Source organism: Stigmatopora nigra, chromosome 2 (assembly GCF_051989575.1).
Source record: "Stigmatopora nigra isolate UIUO_SnigA chromosome 2, RoL_Snig_1.1, whole genome shotgun sequence".
NCBI classification, from domain to species: Eukaryota; Metazoa; Chordata; class Actinopteri; order Syngnathiformes; family Syngnathidae; genus Stigmatopora; species Stigmatopora nigra.
This window is the reverse complement of record NC_135509.1, coordinates 12,539,119-12,556,324: the sequence shown is the minus strand read 5'-3', so window position 1 is coordinate 12,556,324 and position 17,206 is coordinate 12,539,119. Positions and strand designations below refer to the sequence as shown.

At 40.2% G+C, this 17,206-nt stretch overlaps 3 protein-coding genes across 4 annotated transcripts; 1 reads left to right on the top strand and 2 right to left on the bottom strand.

The window, feature by feature from the left end:
• Nucleotides 1–8: 8 nt before the first annotated feature.
• On the bottom strand, nucleotides 9–5,448 carry parp16 (poly (ADP-ribose) polymerase family, member 16). Its single transcript, XM_077710541.1, has 7 exons — nucleotides 5,288–5,448; nucleotides 3,946–4,142; nucleotides 3,664–3,801; nucleotides 3,389–3,595; nucleotides 2,619–2,790; nucleotides 2,409–2,553; nucleotides 9–1,690 (listed from the first exon to the last, which is right to left on the bottom strand). The coding sequence occupies exons 2-7, from the start codon at nucleotides 4,132–4,134 to the stop codon at nucleotides 1,555–1,557; spliced, it is 987 nt and encodes a 328-aa protein (XP_077566667.1). The 5' UTR covers nucleotides 4,135–4,142; nucleotides 5,288–5,448; the 3' UTR covers nucleotides 9–1,554.
• A 689-nt stretch (nucleotides 5,449–6,137) lies between these two features.
• On the top strand, nucleotides 6,138–10,726 carry scamp5a (secretory carrier membrane protein 5a). The gene is made up of 7 exons (XM_077737882.1): nucleotides 6,138–6,307; nucleotides 7,349–7,424; nucleotides 7,497–7,616; nucleotides 8,295–8,451; nucleotides 8,530–8,631; nucleotides 8,706–8,823; nucleotides 8,888–10,726. Exons 2-7 carry the CDS (start codon nucleotides 7,418–7,420, stop codon nucleotides 9,074–9,076), a joined length of 693 nt encoding a protein of 230 aa, XP_077594008.1. The 5' UTR covers nucleotides 6,138–6,307; nucleotides 7,349–7,417; the 3' UTR covers nucleotides 9,077–10,726.
• Nucleotides 9,741–16,989, bottom strand: LOC144210906 (ubiquitin-conjugating enzyme E2 Q2-like). Of its 2 annotated transcripts, none has more exons than XM_077737871.1 (13): nucleotides 16,495–16,989; nucleotides 14,884–14,988; nucleotides 14,690–14,812; nucleotides 14,551–14,607; nucleotides 14,311–14,460; nucleotides 14,156–14,240; nucleotides 13,572–13,632; nucleotides 13,407–13,497; nucleotides 13,262–13,320; nucleotides 13,114–13,162; nucleotides 12,939–13,034; nucleotides 12,446–12,512; nucleotides 9,741–12,375 (listed from the first exon to the last, which is right to left on the bottom strand). In XM_077737871.1, the coding sequence occupies exons 1-13, from the start codon at nucleotides 16,651–16,653 to the stop codon at nucleotides 12,344–12,346; spliced, it is 1,134 nt and encodes a 377-aa protein (XP_077593997.1). In that variant the 5' UTR covers nucleotides 16,654–16,989; the 3' UTR covers nucleotides 9,741–12,343. The 2 variants fall into 2 exon arrangements, with proteins under 2 accessions (XP_077593997.1, XP_077593989.1); XM_077737863.1 differs by having other exon boundaries at nucleotides 14,311–14,463; nucleotides 16,495–16,981.
• Nucleotides 16,990–17,206: the final 217 nt, after the last annotated feature.

Genomic DNA, 17,206 nt, shown 5'->3' with positions numbered 1-17,206 from the left:
AGTCATAATAAATTGAATACATTTTATTTGTATTTGGTGTAAACCCCGGATTACAGGATTTGATGACAATATGTTGCGTGCAATTTAATACACGTGGAAATGATTAGTACAAAATTAAGATCTCTTTGCAAACTTAAGCAGAAATATTTGACCACCAATTAGGCAACTATTTGTAACAACTGTACAAAATCTGCAGTGGAATTACAACCTACTGTATCTAAAAAAATATATAAGTTCACAACCACTCCCCTATTTGAATGAATTAAAACTAAATTGTCAATGGCAGAAAAACAAATCTAACCATTGTTCCATTCTTAATTATATCAACTGCATTATTTATTTAGTTACCATTTTCGTGTGTACATTTTTCCCCTAAAATATGTATAATAATGATTAGTAATATATTGAGAGCCACTATCCATGTACATGAACAAATGTGATGTTGCCATACTTTGGACGCCCGTTTTTTGTTTTTTACCCAAAAATGTTACTTGCCTTTAATTACCCTCCAAAAAGTCACTTATAAAATTATATATATTTCTTAATCAGGCAGCCCGGTGTCCGAGTGGTTAAGGCGTCACCCTCACACTTCTGAGGGTTCGATCCCAAGTCCTGACCTTCCAATGTGGATATTGCATGCGTGCATGGGTTTTCTTTGGATACTCCAGTTTCCTCCCACATCCCAAATACATGCAGAGTAGGCTGGTTAAAGACTCTAAATTGCCCTTAGGTATGAGCATCCGTGTGCCCTGCGATTGGCTGGCCACCGATTCAGGGTGTCCCCCAGCTGGGATAGGCTCCAGCACCCCCCTGCAACCCATGTGAGGATAAGCGGTACAGAAAACAAATTATTGAATGAATATATTTGAATTGACTACAGTACAGCACATGCAGTATCCAGGGTAATCCCCAATGCTTTGTAGCACTAAAAGTGTGCTACATGAATGAAATAGTACAAAACATAGTACATATTACAATTATATTTTAACCACGTCTGGTTAGGTAATCGGCTTAACTGTTTCTGCCATTGCTCTGAATTGCACCTTTGCTTGTTTAAATGGCATTTCAAGATTACTAAATAAACTGTAATAGCACAAATTTGTCATAGTTTTAAAAGGGTCAGTATAGTTGGATTTTTATGGATTTCCCTTTTTTTTACCTTAAATTAGGTAAACAACCATTTAAGGCATCAGTTCTACTTTCTAAATAAAACATGCATACTTTTGCCATCTCTTCTTCCATCAACTACAGTGAATTTGTCATTTTAAAAAAATCATGTTATTTCTTGACATATAGTTTCCCCTTTAAAAATATTTCAAAAAGATCTGCAATTGGTCCATTAGCGGGCATGTTTTAAATTGCCTTTCCACATTCTTAACCCAAATTTTTGATATTCACACTTAAACATTTTTCTTCATGAAGTTCCACTAATCTGCCATTCATTAAAACCGAAACAACTAAATGTCAGGATGTGTACTTACGTGTTTGCATAAGAACAGTCGCCGGTCACAGTCCCGACAAAAAGGCACGGCTGACCAAGAGAGGGTGAATGTGTCATCTGAAGCGCTTGTTCCAAAAGGACATGAAGGTGTTGGAGTTGAACGTGCCGATGAATATGAGCAGCAGTAGGTAGAGACTCATCATAATGGCAAAGTGGTGCCTGACAAACCATGAAGTATTGCGGGAATGTCTGCGTTGGGGGGAAGAAAAAAACGGCTACAATGAGCCATGCCATTCACAATAATGTCAACTTTGTACAAAAAAAAATACAAGAATGAAGAAAATTCAATGTATTCATCACATTTTTTTCCCTACTTGTCCAGCAATTATACATTCACGACCACCTGCGCTCATCAACCGTTTTTTTCAACCCAAGCGATGTGGTCCAGCTGTGTCTACTCGCCTCGTTAATTTGTTTGTATTTGGTCCACAGGATTGAAAATCCATTTTCAAACTCATAAATCCTGACATCAGTTCAGTGTGTATAAGCTTTGAAAAGACAATAAAATGCTTTTCAACGGAACAGCGTGTTTGTTTCTTATTTAGTTTTGTGCACTTCCCTAATTTATCGTGTTGACAACTTAATATGTCGACTCTATATTGATGTATTATTTATCTATTATGTATTATTAATTTCTCTTTTTAATTGTTGTTGTTATTTGTAGACTTTGTGGTGAAGCTTTAAATCTCATTATACTCATGACTATAAAAAGCATTTAATCAAAAGATTAATTAATTTCATTGTTTTTTTTATCGATTCAATTGTGCTAAACAAATCCATACGGATAATTTCACATGTATAGCCACGGTTACTTATATGCCGCCCTTCCCGTTTTGTCAAATCCAATAATAAAAGAAATTGAACATAACTATCGTACTCAAGGGCTAGATTGACACCCGCGGTATACCTGGACATGTGTCGGCTCTGCGAATAAACCAGCAGATACTTGACACGTAGGAGCTGATTATTTGTGACCACAAAGTACTTCTCGGGCACGTCTCCCCCCTCGCTGTTCTTGGCCCTCGAGCGCTGACGGTCGACCGTCTCAGAGTCTGTCGGGTGCGAGAAGCCGGCGCGTGAGGTCAAGACTGTTGACGCGGGCGAGGCGGCGACCTACCTTTTCTCTTGACCTGACACTTGACGTCCGGGTGATCGATGACTTGGCAGAGGGCGACGCAGCTGAGTTGCGGGCCCAGAAGGCTTTCTTGCCAACCGCTGCTGTGAGGACTGTAGAGTAGAGCCATGCTTAGGTCGCTGGTGAGGTAGGTGCCCTCTCCAAACACAGCGTTCTGTATGTTATGCACACAAAAAAAAGCAAATAAACCTCTCTTCAAAACAGCGTTTCAATTGCCATTCCTTTACTGAAAGTACTTGAGAAACTAAAAATACACATTTTCATAGCTGACGAATCCCCAATGATACTGGGCATGAGCCAATAAATTTGTATACAAATTGCTTTAGTATTTATATTACATAAATCAGGGGGTATATACTGCATTGTCCAAATAAATACGAATTTTATTTTTGTTAATTTTAATGAGAAAATTATTGACTAAAAGAATATTTAGTTTTTTAAAAATTAATCCCTACCGCTTATCAATACGGAGGCGAGGGTGCTGGAGCCGATCCCAGCCAAGTATGGGCAGTAAAAGGGGGCATGGCAAATTGTTTGCAAGCCAATTGTAGCTGTTTATATTGTTAAACTTTACTTTTAATAAGCAAACAAGAGCATATTTACTATTACCGGCAATTGGGTGTTAGACGCCCAATCTGTTTTGACTGGGAGGGTTGGCAGCAATCATTTACCGCCACCCTCTCCTAGTTAAAATGGATTGGGCGTCTATCGCTTTCGACCAATTAGACGATTAAAAGTCATCAATGGTTGACCTTGTTGAGGTGACAGTGCAGCCCGTTGTGAATGATGGAATGAAAGTTCTCCAGACGACTCCCGTGGAAGGCGTAGAAGACCTCTCGATCCTCCCTCATCCGCTCGAATCGCACGTTCAATTGGTCGCAGTACTCCAGCTCGAAAAGGAAGTCCGGCGCCGGGGCGGAAACGGCGCCATTTTGCGTCAAGTCGCAAAGTCTGCCGTACTAGGGAAGGGCGGATAAAAATCGAGTTGGTGACCACAACGCTTGCCAATTCATAAATCTGTCAGTACCTCGTCCTTCTGCAGCGTTTTGACGGCGAAGCTCTTGGATGAGAGGATCCAATGCGCGAGCGCCACGTGGTGCTCTCCCTCTCCTGGACGCAGTCGGACTAACTCTCTCACGCCAGGGAAGGAGTTCACATCTTCTAACTAGATGTGGATAAGAAAGAAGACACATTGTTACTAAGGATGGGATGATATCTAGATTGGTGCGACAAATTGGCTTTCTACATGTAAAATGTGTGCAGTCATTTTCATTTTTGCATTTGTGTCTGTTAAAGGATTGAACCTTACCAACGTGTCAAAGTCTTTATTGTCCTGGTGAAGGTATCGGGGAGGGAAGGGGCGGAGCAAAGAGTCCTTTTTGTAGGTCTGGGCAGCAGCGACAAACAGGCTGCAGCGAAGATCGGCCGCCACGGGGTCTCTGTGCAGACATGAGCGCACCAGCTCTCGGACCACCTCGGGTGGGAGCGGCGGCTGCATTCCCAGGACTGAAATCACATGAGCAAAGTTGGGTTGGACCTTCTCTCAACTTACAATGTAGCAGTTTTTGCACACATTACTTTTAAGAAACTGTCAACAATCTTGTTTTGTTTTTATTTTTCATCTGTACGCCGTACTTATGCTAAGCTCTTTGTGCACTGAGTAAAGTTGTCAATCAACAACAACAAAATTTCAAATTGAAATTGTTTGTAGGGCAAGGCAACAACACTAATTAGATAAGAGCCAATGGCAATCGTATATTTTTAGATGAGTGAGAATAATGCAAAAAGCAATACCACAAGAAAATGACAAATCAGATTTTTTTTTTTGATTAACATGAGCCCTGCTGATCCTCATGAAATGCTTTATTTACAAATATTACGTAGTCATAAACAGCGGACATGTTTTCTCAGTGGTTTGATTTTGGGCAGGCGGAAAGCAAGTTAGTGCCAAAACACATAAATAATAATACTGGATAAGTACTCGGAATTTTAAAAAAGCAAATTTATCAACACAAATACTGTTAGTACTGGATGTTGAATGCTCATGTTTTAGTGGCATTGGCAAGCTGTATTCATTTTAACTAGCAGGGTTAAATGGTATCCAACTAGTTAAATCATCCTCATATCAAGGTTAAGGGAAAGTACGTTTAAGTATAAGGCCAAATATTCCTAGTTATTTTTATGTTATACAATAACGCTATCAAACTGTTCGCTACAGACAAGCCTTGTGACCGATTTGAACATGTACTACACGACAAAGCACCCATTTTTTGTTTTAATTTAGACATTTATACCATCTTAGTTGTCCAACAGCTGTTTCCTGCATCATAACAGAGGGTAGCTTCCCATAGTTTTACAGCTTTGAGAATCCATGATTCCATAATGTCTAAGTATGGAAGTATGTTTGTTTTCATGTACGATTTTACATTTGAGAGATTTGCTGTCATTAATTTAAATGACGTTAATGTTTAGTTTTAGCCTCTGAAGCTAACCACAGATGCTACTTCTCACAAGAAGTGCCGCATACACGCGTGACGTTGCCAACAAATAAGATAAATTGCGTAATGTTGTTAAAATTGTTAGAATGCTCTTATGTATCCGTCCTTATTTTCAGCGAAAATGAAACGTTTAACGTCTTTATGTGGCCTTACCAGAAGTTGGCTCAACTCATAGCAGTCCAGACTGAGAAAAGCAAACGTCAGACAATGTTGCGTTCAAGTACCACTTTGAAAAAACACTATGAAGTGGAACGTATTGGTTCGTTGAGTGCATTTTCGTACTGGTCAATTAAGAGATACGATGTAAATGTGTTTAATTTGGGGGTTTATTGCTTAACATAAATGTATTTCCATAATTGTCCGAATTGATTTTGTTTAAGAGTTCATAAACGTAATCTACAAATGTACCCCGAATGCATCTGAATATTTTAGAGGCGTCCCCATCACTCTTCAAACAGGGACAAATTAGTACACATGCAACGAGATTACGTTAAATACAAAATGTATGTAATCGTAGATCATTTGATTTGATTACTGTTTTTACAATTTGTAGTTTTTTTAGATACATTTAAAATGGCACCATATAAAATGTCATCCTTCCCTTTGCCCCTTATAAAAGCCACACAAAAATTGCAAAATGCAATAAAACATTATGTGAAGCGACACCTTTTATCTGATGAAAAATGAATGAAACATTAACTTTCAGTCGTCGTATATAGACATAAAGTGTTAACTGTCAAACTAATGCATAAAGGTCCGTCCCCAAACCGCCAAATCTATCAAAAGAAGCCCAAATTTTAACACCCCAAAAATTGGACGGGAACTCGCCCAATCTGGCAATGGTTTCTGCCGACGTCCAATGAGGTTATCCTGCGTAATCACCCCCAACGAGCTGCTTCGTGATAGGTCAATTGGATCCAGCAGCAAATCCACTGTTTTCGCTGGACTCTCCCTCATCCCCCTCCCACCCGAAAATACATGAGAGATGTGTAAAAAAAAAAAAAAAAAAAAAACACCGTCACGTGATCGCCTCTTCCTCGCGATTCCATCATTCGAAGCCTAGCGGTTTCTCTTGTCCACTGTCCATTTTCAAAGCGTGCATTTCAGCAAAAATCCGTTCACAAGATGCATTCGAAACGAACTAACGAATTCTAGCGAGCAGCCAAACGTAAGGTGAGTCGTTTTTTGTCCTATTTTCATTCATTCACATAGTGAAAAACCGTTAAATTGCAACCGGATTGCATAGTCTCGCTATTCTGGGGGGTAGAAGCGCCGACGCACCCGTGACGTGCCGCGACGCAAAGGCTGAAGGACAGCGCGATGCATCGTTTCCCCACTGCAGCATCCACCAATTGTTATCATTATTATTATTTAGAATACATATAGTCGGGATCGCAGTGTACCACAAAACAAAAAGATTCGTCCTGGAATGGTTCGCTTCTAGAGGCAGTGTTCATATTTGGAGGCAGAAAGATGCCCTTCATAGCATCCACCATACTGTGCATCAAAATGTCCTCTAGAAGCAGCCACAAAAATAATGTAGCCTTTAAAATACATTTAAAAAAATGAGCCTTGTGAATCTGGTGGGCCTGAATGTATAATCATTGTTCCAATTTCAATATACAAGGCCACAATGCTTCAATCACATCCACAATACGTGGCTTTTACTACTTTTCATTTTTGAATTCATACATACATCTGTACCAGCAATAGAAAAAAAGAGTTTTGAATGAAGATGATATGATCAGGGAGTGCCTCCTTTCTGTCTATATTGGGGTCACAAAAAGGCCTCATTAACTCATTCCTTGCCATACCCAGGTATTTGTGTAGAGTTCACATAGTGTTTATGTTCATTCATTCATCTATTTTCTGAACTGTTTATCCTCATTAGGGTTCCAGGGGGTGCTGGAATCCATCACGGCTAATTATGGGCACCTGAATCGGTGACCAGCCAATCGCAGGGCACAAGCAGACACAGAATAATCAGGCTCCAACTCATATCGAGAGTCAATTTAGAGTGTACAACTAGCCTAGCATGCAGGTTTTTGGGATGAGCGAGGAAATGGGGTAGCCGGGGAAAACCCACGCAAGCCCAGGGAAAACATACAAACTCCACACAGTAATAAAAAATATATTAAAATCGCGGATTAAAGGCAACAGACTTGCAATCACCAACGAGGAATGAGTTAAAACAACTCTCGCTCTCTTTTTTAGCACTCCTCTTTTTGCCAGCTGATCGAAAAGCCATCCTTTGCAAGCAGAGAAAAATACTCAACTCTCATCATGGCAGGTATGTGAATGTAATGCTACTACGCAACAGACTATCTGCTTTGTCCACTCAAACGTCTTTGTGCAATCTTAGAGAACAACTTCCCTCCCCTGCCTCGATTCATCCCCCTCAAGCCATGCTTCTACCAAGATTTCAACGAGATCCCCGACCAGCATCGCACCATGTGCAAGCGCCTCTACTACTTGTGGATATGTGAGTTGTGCACTGTCATTTATGTTTAAAATGTCAAAGCCGCTCCGCCCCCTTAAGACTGTTTTACCCAAAACACTCCCTGACCACCGGGACAGATCTTTTTTGTTGTTCTATTTGTTGTTTAGGTTTATCAAATAATGATTGAGTGATAAAGACAATGAATACGCATCTACAGATATACAATTGTAGGTTGAAAGAAATGATCCAATCTAAATGCAGTATTGATCCATATCTTCATTTTTTTAGTGGTGCCTTTTTGTTAAAAAATGGTTTTCTTTCAAAGGTCTGAAATGTGCAATGACTAAATTATCATACATAACTAAATATCTTTATTATTTTTATTGGCTTATGTCAGGGGGATATAAAATTTTAGGTCTATTTCTAGTTTAGTGTTTGTACACATCATTGTTCTGGCCTTTGTTTTTTATTACCATTTATTTATAGTGCAAGATAGTGTTGTTCGGGGTAGACTGTTTTCAATCTTGTTTGTGAAGAAGCTAGCAAGCTTCATCTCAATTAGTAAGCAGTATCTCTGGCATGATTCACAAGTAAACCCTCACCTCAGAAGCTTTCACTTCAAGTTTTGCAGAAGTCTTTGTTGTGTTGACTGATTTCAACTGTAGAATCCCAATAATCCGAGTGGAAAGGTGTCAATCACTTTCATTCTTTCTTGGTCAGTGAATAGCGCCACGCTGGCGGTTAACCTGATCGGTTGTCTGGCATGGATGTGCGGCGGAGGCGGGGCCACCAATTTCGGCATGGCCTTCCTATGGCTCCTCCTCTTCACCCCTTGTTCATACGTGTGCTGGTTCCGGCCCATTTATAAGGCCTTCAAGTAAGCCGCTTTGCATGGCGTCTTAGACAAAAAACAACCAACAGGCTTTTTGATATTGACCTTTTTTCTTCCAATCAGAACTGACAGTTCGTTCAACTTTATGGCGTTCTTCTTCGTCTTCATGGCTCAGGTTGTGATCAGTATCATACAGACGGTCGGCATACCGGGATGGGGAGTATGGTAAGGTGATAACCACAAATATACGTCATTTGTATTTGGGTTGTTTTAAATAACATTTCCACTGTGTCCACTAGTGGCTGGCTGGCAACCATCACGTTCTTTAGCACCAACGTGGGCTCGGCCGTGGTGATGTTGATCCCCACCATCATGTTCACCGCCGTGGCCGTGCTCTCCTTCATTGCCCTCTCAAAGGTTAACCAAGCCCTCAAATTCCAACCTACGACCGGTTGTTTGTTTACACAATTTTCCCGTACAGGTGCACAACTTCTACCGCGGCAGCGGCGGCAGTCTGGGGAAAGCCCAGGAGGAGTGGGCCACCGGAGCCTGGAAGAACCCCCACGTCCAGCAGGCGGCCCAGCAGGCGGCCATGGGGGCCGCCCAGGGGGCCGTGCAGCAGAACCAATACTCGGCGGCGCCCACGTACAACTACGACGACCCCATGTAGGACGACAAAAAGGTGCCCGGTTCTAACAAAAGGGATGAATTAAGAAGGCAGTTCGTAATTAGGTGCCCTTCATTAGTAACCACTTCGCAAACAGAGAAGCATATTATAGGGTGTAAGGTGCAAATGTACTGTACATTTATTGAACTTAAATGTGAATAAGTTACTTTTTGTATCCCTTTATCACATTTTCACTGTCAACAATGGCATTTAATATTGTATCCAAACAAGCTAAAACATCCAGTTTCTTCACTTTTTTGGACTATTTGAATCCCAAACATGCGAGCAAGTGCCGCTCAATGGATAAAATAAGGATGATCTCACTTAGTTTAGTATTGCACGGCTAAGAGAAAAAATACCAAGGAGTTGAGGCAACAAAATATTTATGCACAAAAAAGCACTACATGTCATCATAAATGATACTAACTGCGTTGGGTTTGGACAATAATTTTATAACATTTGGATGCTCTTTCCTTAGGCTTAACTTAAGATGCCGAGATAGCTTTAATTGATTTTTTAAGGCTAGAACACTTTATTGAAATATTAAATACAACTGCAGTTATAAGTGGTAAAAATTATACAATACCTAAATGTCAAACATTAATTTGATCCATCTTACCTTATTGTTGTTTTATGCATTTTTTTTGTTAGGAATTACTGTGTAGCCTTTTTATTTTTTTATCCATGGTATCATATTCATTCAATTTTTGTGATACACTGATTGTGTGTAAAAGCACAGAATTTGAAGAGCCCTTTTTACAGCAAAATATTACATTTCATTAATATGGCTCCATTACACAAATGTGCCCAGTTTGACTGCTTTAGTGGTCATGATGTGTGCTGTAAAAAGGGCTGAAAAGGCGTAATTAACTGGATAAACATTCCAAAAACCGTGTCTTGAACTGGAAGTTGGACATAACGTGAATAGTCGATGTTGTGGGTGCTTAAAAAAGCAGTTTTCAATTCTCCCTCTTCTTGTAATCTGCTTAAAAAAAATATCCTTGTTCCATTGTCATTCTGTGGCTGTGTCTATTCTACCAGGTGTACTATGATATTAACAAAGAAGAAAACTACAATATAAATTGAAATGAGGTAATCCGAATGTCTTCAAGATTAAGATTGCCCGTGACAGTGTTAGATTTCAAACAAATGTACAAAAGTATGTAACTGACTGCTTGTTATTTCCAAAATGTGATTTGTCTTGTCTGGTCGTGATCATGTGGAGAAAAAAAATGCATATTTTGTTCAACCTTTCAGTTGTTTGAATGAATTCCAAACATACTTTTTCCCACTTTATGCTTTTTATTTTAAAATTTTTAAAACTGAAGTACATGGCTTCTAAAGAACGGTGCTCAGTGTAATTATTCCAAGATTGTCAAATTTTAAAAGGGTTGTAAATGAGTAAACCCCCATGTGAGATCTCAAAGTGAAAACCACAATTTTTCTGTTCAATGTTTACGTTACATGTACACCAGTTATCACTTGTACAGTGGGAAAGGTGGATTTTGTGCAGACCACAAATGCACTCCATTAGTGCTGTATTTAGGCTTCCAAAGGCTGTTTCCTCCCATGTGTACTTTTTGCTGTCTGATCTGTATTATCATGTACTATAAATGAATAAAAAAAATCATTTGTGAGGTGGATTTAAAGTGACAGTGTTGTATTGGGTATTCTTTGGTTTTGATTTAATTGCATGTTTGGACATTTTTAAGACTGAAATTGATCTAAAGTCACCCCAAAATGGCTAAATTAAACCCCTAAACAATAATAATCATAAAATTCTTTATTCATAAACTTGATGCAAGCTTACAAATTACTGTACATGGTCAAAATGTCTTCAAATGAAAATAAAAATAAAACCTGAAACTCAAAGCAAGCAAATTGTGCCAGAGGCCGTCATCGTCTTTCTTGTCTGTCGCTTTTTAAAGAGATTCAACTTTTCCATCACAGTTCAGTTCAGACAAGTGTGCAAGTCCATTCATCGCTATGTGACATTCCATCTTGAATCTTTAATTTTGCCCCATCAGAGCAGAGTTTTGGCGTTGGCAGCAAGGCGTTGACGTCGGCGGCCCTTTTGTGTTGATGTGACAAAATGAAAGGGGGGAAAAAGAAAAAAAAAAGTCTCCTGACCAGAACAGCTTTCTAATGCTTTGGAGGAAAACCCCCAATTTGCATTTCAAAATCCCGGTTAATGAAATCACAATGAGAATCTTGATGAGGAATGCCTTTACGTTGCTTTAGGCCAATTCAAATTGTCTCTGAAACGCGACAAAGCTTTAAAACTTGTTCATTTAAAAATTGGATTGAAGTTCAGACAAATGTTGCATTCTTACACAATAAGCAAACCTTTTTCTCCCACCAAAAGCAACACGAGTTCACCTGCATATCGGAGCAATTCATGAGAGCCAGCTTACCTTTTCTTTTTCTTTTAAATACAGATCACTCAACAACTCTCCGTCATGTAACAGCGTTGTGTCTTAGTAACTAAACCGAGAAGGTGCAAACCACTACAATCAAGGTATGTCGCGACTAACAAAGTACATACACTATTAATAATCCAACAACCTTTTGCGTCCTTAGTGGGTCTGATCTCAGGGATGAAAACGTTTCCAGCCACGGCCAGAAATCCGACTGCATCGGTAACCACATCTAGTCAAACTCTAGCAGGGATAATGTGTCAATTTCTGCTGGAGCGCATCAGGACACTTAATTTAAAAAGCCACTGTGTTTGTCAACAAGGAGCGGACTCCAAAGTTGATTAACATCAAGCCAAAAACAACTGTGTTTATCATAAAAGAAGAGTGGCAGGGCATTTGAATTTAAAGATACCCATCCACACTATGACAATTGGCTCATTTATTGTCGGGGTTACTCGTATAAAATAAACATTCGCTCGATAGCTTGGGGGAAATAAAAATAGCTGTGTACCTGTTCATTAACAACAACAATAAAATCATTAAAAACACGTGAGGTGACGAGCCACTCCAAGGGCTTCGGAACGACTTTTAAAAAGCTCATTTAAAGTCCACTTTGTTAAAAGCAGCTAAAGAAGGACCACCCCCCTCCCAACACACATTCAGACCGGAGAAGAGACAATCGAAGATATCTGAACGAGGCGGGCGATACCCCCGTTATCAAACGAGGGAATACTTGGGTGGGTCCTGCAAAAAACATGATGCACTCCCAACAAGTCAGATGGGGGAAAAATACTCCAAAGAAAATGAGACGCTTTGACCCATGTTCCTAGTGCAGAGTGATGATTGTAGCCGCTTATCCGTCCTCTTTAGGGGGTGTGTACCAGCCTGGGGATGGAAAAAAACCCTATCAAGTATGTGCAAACATCTTTTCTATCAGTGATAAAATTGTACGTACCATTCTTTTCATGAATCTGCACAAGAGATTTGTACGACTGTTGTGCTCTGGCAAGATTGTACTGGTTCTGAGGAACAGAAATTTCAAGTTAGACTAGGCCTGTCCAGATAATAAATTTTTAGTAGGCAAACTATTGTCTGATAAATGACTGCCGAAATGCAATAATACAGTCAAAAACAGATAGAAATGATCCAATGTAATCAACAATCCATTCTAGCAGACCACCTATTCAAATGCAATATTTTCTTTTCCAATACCCACAAAGTGGATTCAAATTATATTTCAAAAAAATATTCACAATTAGTTGAAAGCAAGCTTAATGTAAAATAAAGTGTCAAATATTTAAGGGTCTGTTTACTTCTAATTTTGGAAATATAAGATGCACAAGCTACAATTTATAAAAGATGAAACCTTGTAGAAAAATGGTTGACGTTATTGAACTAGTTCAAATGGATTAGAAGTATTGTGATTGATGAATGCCAGACAGTTTCACCTTATTGGCCCCAAATTGAACTCTGGCCTTTCCTTTCACCAGAGTTGCATTAATCTGCATAATAACAGATTCTATGGAATAGGCACTGCTCCAGCCCTGCAAAATACAACCAAACAATGCCGTTAACATTAAAAAAATAAAAAATATATAAAAAAGACAGTTCTTGTTGACCCACCTGCTTTGTGAGAAGTTCCATACACAAGGCTCCTCCCCCTAAAACATAACTGCAATAATAACAATAATAACAAACAATATGGAGAATGGGTTCATATTAAAAGCAATTTGTATCCAAACTGGACACAAGCAGATCAACAGCCACTCACCCTCCAGAGAGCACAGGAGCGACAACCCGCACAAAAGGTGGGTCAAAAGGAAAATTATCCTGTCAAGACAAGAAAAAGACAATCAGTTTTTGACGCGGCTGTTCAGTCTGAAAAGAGGATTCCACACACCTATGACGCGACTCACTTTATAAGAGAAATTAAGAAGAATATAGTCCACTCCTTCTTTTTCTTTTAAGACCTGCAAATCACTATGCAGCGGACTATCTGGATCTACCCTATGAACGACAAAGAAGGTGGAATGGTACAGGTGTGGCATGGAATAACAGGTAGTGGTGTCTTCTCAACTTACGTCCTTAACTTGATGTGCCAGTCATAGAGGCTGTCATTGACGAGTTCCACGGAATAAATACCTGTCAAGTGACACATAAATACACTCAGTTATGGGAAGTGTACACGTGTGTGATTATAATTGGGCCTGGGTATGAGTGTGAGCATTAATGGTTCATAAAAAAGGCCCTAAATGTTATTTATGTTAAAGTAAATGGGACTGCTGCGATTGGCTAGTCATACAATGCAGGGTAACCCCCCACCCGCCACTTGGTGCCCGTAGTTAATTGGGATGGGCTCCAGCACCCCACTCTTCAACTCTTGCGAGAATAAGGGGTATAGATCAAGAATGAATATTATACACAGAAGATAATAATACACAGTTTGTGAATACACATGTATATTTTAATATGATTGCTAATCCAGGTTTATTATTATTGCCTGATTTTGAAAAATCTGTTTAAAAACATGGTTAGCCTGAAGATACAACATTATTTTTTAAAGCATACGGCAGGCAAATGGGTAACTCAGTGGTCTTCAGTGAATGTCGCTTCGCGATAGATGATTTAAAATGGGAAAAAGTCCAAAGAAAGGGACATTGGCTACCTGTCTTGTAACTCTGTGATCTATAAATCTCCCTGAGTTCCTTCATGAGGCGGTCCGAAGCCTGCACAGAGCCAGAAACTGCACCCTAAAAAAGCCAAGTGGTTTACATCAATGCTGTGGCTCCAAATGAATAATAATAACAATAAAGGACTTACATTCAAATGGTCCTGTCTCTGGTTTTTACGGACCTTCTCCAAGATTGCCAAGTGTTCTTTTTCAATACCGTCATCTTCCGACTTTTTGCCATCCACCGGCTCCTCTTCTTTCATGTCGTAATGGTCCAGGTCTTGGTCCAAGTCAATATCCTGCTGCCAAAGTGAATCAGTGGTGTTTAGATAAACGGCTGATGAAACTCCAAGCGCTGACAATTTTCCAAAATGAAAACACATTGGCACCTCTCCCATTTCTTCCTCCTCGTCTTCCTCCGACGTCACCTCATCCGGAGGTCCGTGCTGAAGTGTAGCGAAGCGTTGTTGGTCAGCGGGCGAGATTAGTTTGTTTCAACGACGTGAAACGGCTAAAGTTAGCACTTACCTTTCGCTCTTGGATAATGGGCCCAGCGGGAAGAGGCTGGTCAAGCATTTCCACATCTGGATGCTGAGGGAGGTTGTAAAGTCGACACAGGTCACAAATGAGACGTTTCAGCTGCTGAAGAAGCTGCAGAGAGGACCGAGTCAAGTACAACCTTTTCCCTGTCGAGAACCATTCGTTATTGCGTGCAGGCTTACCAACGTGTTGCCTTTCCGCACATCTTCCAAGCGCTCCAACACTTCGGCCAGACTTGGATCATCGGAGTCGACAAACCATATGGGGGACGTTGAGGGATAGGATTCCTGCGGTTAAAGTAAAATGGTCTCTAAAAAACAGCAAGTCGAGATAAATTCTCTGTTCGTGATTACATTTTTGTTGTGCCGTCGTCAGAGGTATTTGGGAAATAAAGCTGAACAATGAATGTCATTCTTATCAGTGGCCAACATTTGCAGAAGTCATATCGGTCAGGGTCATAATAGATTTGGATTCCCCATTCTAGTCACATTTTTTCCGCTACTTATTTATATCTTTCAGATTCAGTTTGAATTGATTTTTCGGCCTATTTTTATTTAAATGCTTAATTTGAATGACTTTACATGTTACGAGCAAGACAAGAATGTGATTTAACCATTTTGTGCCTGAATTAAGATTGTTTTTTGCTTATCCTTACAAGGCTGCCATTGACAGCACTAGAAGTCCAATTCATTATCCCAAACGGATTGGAATTGTTTTGCCCATCCTCACAGTTTAAATGAATTGGACATTTTTTTGCAAAAGTAACGCTAAATAGACTTTTTTTTTTTTTTTAAATCTGATCTTGTTGTCTGAAAGGGTTAAAACAGGTATGGGCAGGGGGCTTCATTGGGCTTTTTAAACCGGTCCGCCGACGTTGTCCAAATAATGTTTTGCCCACCCCTGGGTTAAAATGTCTGAACTAACAGATGAACAACAACCCTGCAATCATCCAATCCTTTTGAACTGGAAAGGCTGTCATTGAATGATGGTCTTTTTGTGTTTTTGACGGCTACAGACGTCCAAGCTATTTTGATTATGACTGCTGCCAGCCTTTGCCATCGAATTAGCTTCCGTCTTTATTGCTGAAAATGGGAGCTAAAAAGTCAATTGCTGGAACATTTGACTAATGTGAATTAGTTGGATTTCCCTTGTTATTGTTTAACTAGTATTCCACTTTTCTACTACACTTGCTTCTACCCTTCTGTGCCATACACTATACACACTTTCTAATGTTGAACGACGGAGCCAGCACACATGCTATTTTAAATCAAAACAGTATATTTAGCAATATGAGAGCTGAAGATGAAGTACATAAAGTGTTTATAAGTAATAGGAGAAAAATATGCCATTGCCATTTGTGATATTCGAACCAATGTTGACGGTCCGGACATGTTTGCCACGATAAGTAGTATTGTGATGTATAGTCGGGGGGAAAAGCATCACTTAGATGAAAGGACGACGTTGCTTATGAACAAAAAAATAACAAGTTAACTGCGAAGCTTTACCCAAAAAGTTCTGGCAAAACAACCGCGAATATTCTGGGCTAACGAGGAAAGCTAGCCTTCTCGTTAGTTCCAGTCAGGCGAGCTTAGCAAAAGCTAGTTTTGCAGGACGCTTCTCGCAAGTTGATTCTTTCACTTGTTGTATTCGAAATGAGGGGACGGGGGTTAGGAAATCAAAATCCAAATACTGGCCCATTCGGTTCGTCAAACCCGGGGGGACAACGGACCCCCGTCTTGCGTCAAGCTAGCTGGTGCGATACGCCAAAGGTGGCCGGCCCACTCGGACCCTACCGTGATGTTGCAGTGAATGATCAGCAGCTTCTCCCCCGTTACGTTAAACTGGCAACTGAGCTCGTCGGGTTTCCAGTCGATAATTCGGAATCTCTCGTGGTTTGGGTCGAAGATGGACTCGAGGAACTTCAATTCGGCCTTCAGCCCCGACACCGACATCTTGTACTCATCTCAAAGCGAGCAGGCCGCTGGCGTAGTAGGGGAAGTCTGCTCCGGTCTGGGCGGAATGCGGTCGAGTCGCCTCTGCGGATCTCGCATGTTAGCGTGAGAACAACAACAAAAGGGGCTGCGGGTTCACGTAGAGTGGCCAACGTAGAAGATGACAACGTTCTCAACAATATATACATGCGCCATGCATCAAAGACGTGTACAAAAATATATATTGCCAGTCATCATACAGGCACGGCGACAATATTGAGCAAGAGTGACAGGAAAACTCTTATTTTCAACTCGACATTTCGAGCGCTGGATTCTTGGAGTTCATACATGAACACTGGGAGAAAGTGTGAATTTGGTTAGAAATGGGGTTGAATTGGATTTTTTAAAAATGTTTATTGCCCGAAAAATTCATTTCGATTGGTAGCACTGCTTGTGGCTCATCTTTAGGTGACGGCGATAGACGTCAAATCCACTTAGCCCCGCCCCTCCCATATACAGTGTACTACGTAGTTTATAAAAAAATACTTCAGTGTCAAATAAACGGTAAATATTC

Coding starts and splice junctions, on each gene's coding strand:
- LOC144210906 (XM_077737863.1), bottom strand. CDS start 16,653: ATGTCGGTGTCGGGGCTGAAGGCCGAATTGAAGTTCCTCGAGTCCATC. Junction 14,241..14,310: donor AGAGACAGGACCATTTGAAT/GTAAGTCCTTTA, acceptor TGGCTTTTTTAG/GGTGCAGTTTCTGGCTCTGT. Junction 13,163..13,261: donor GCTCCTGTGCTCTCTGGAGG/GTGAGTGGCTGT, acceptor TTATTATTGCAG/TTATGTTTTAGGGGGAGGAG.
- scamp5a (XM_077737882.1), top strand. Junction 8,452..8,529: donor CCCATTTATAAGGCCTTCAA/GTAAGCCGCTTT, acceptor TCTTCCAATCAG/AACTGACAGTTCGTTCAACT. Junction 8,632..8,705: donor ATACCGGGATGGGGAGTATG/GTAAGGTGATAA, acceptor TGTGTCCACTAG/TGGCTGGCTGGCAACCATCA.
- parp16 (XM_077710541.1), bottom strand. CDS start 4,134: ATGCAGCCGCCGCTCCCACCCGAGGTGGTCCGAGAGCTGGTGCGCTCA. Junction 2,791..3,388: donor TGCACTGTCACCTCAACAAG/GTCAACCATTGA, acceptor CATAACATACAG/AACGCTGTGTTTGGAGAGGG. Junction 2,554..2,618: donor GTGTCAGGTCAAGAGAAAAG/GTAGGTCGCCGC, acceptor CGCACCCGACAG/ACTCTGAGACGGTCGACCGT.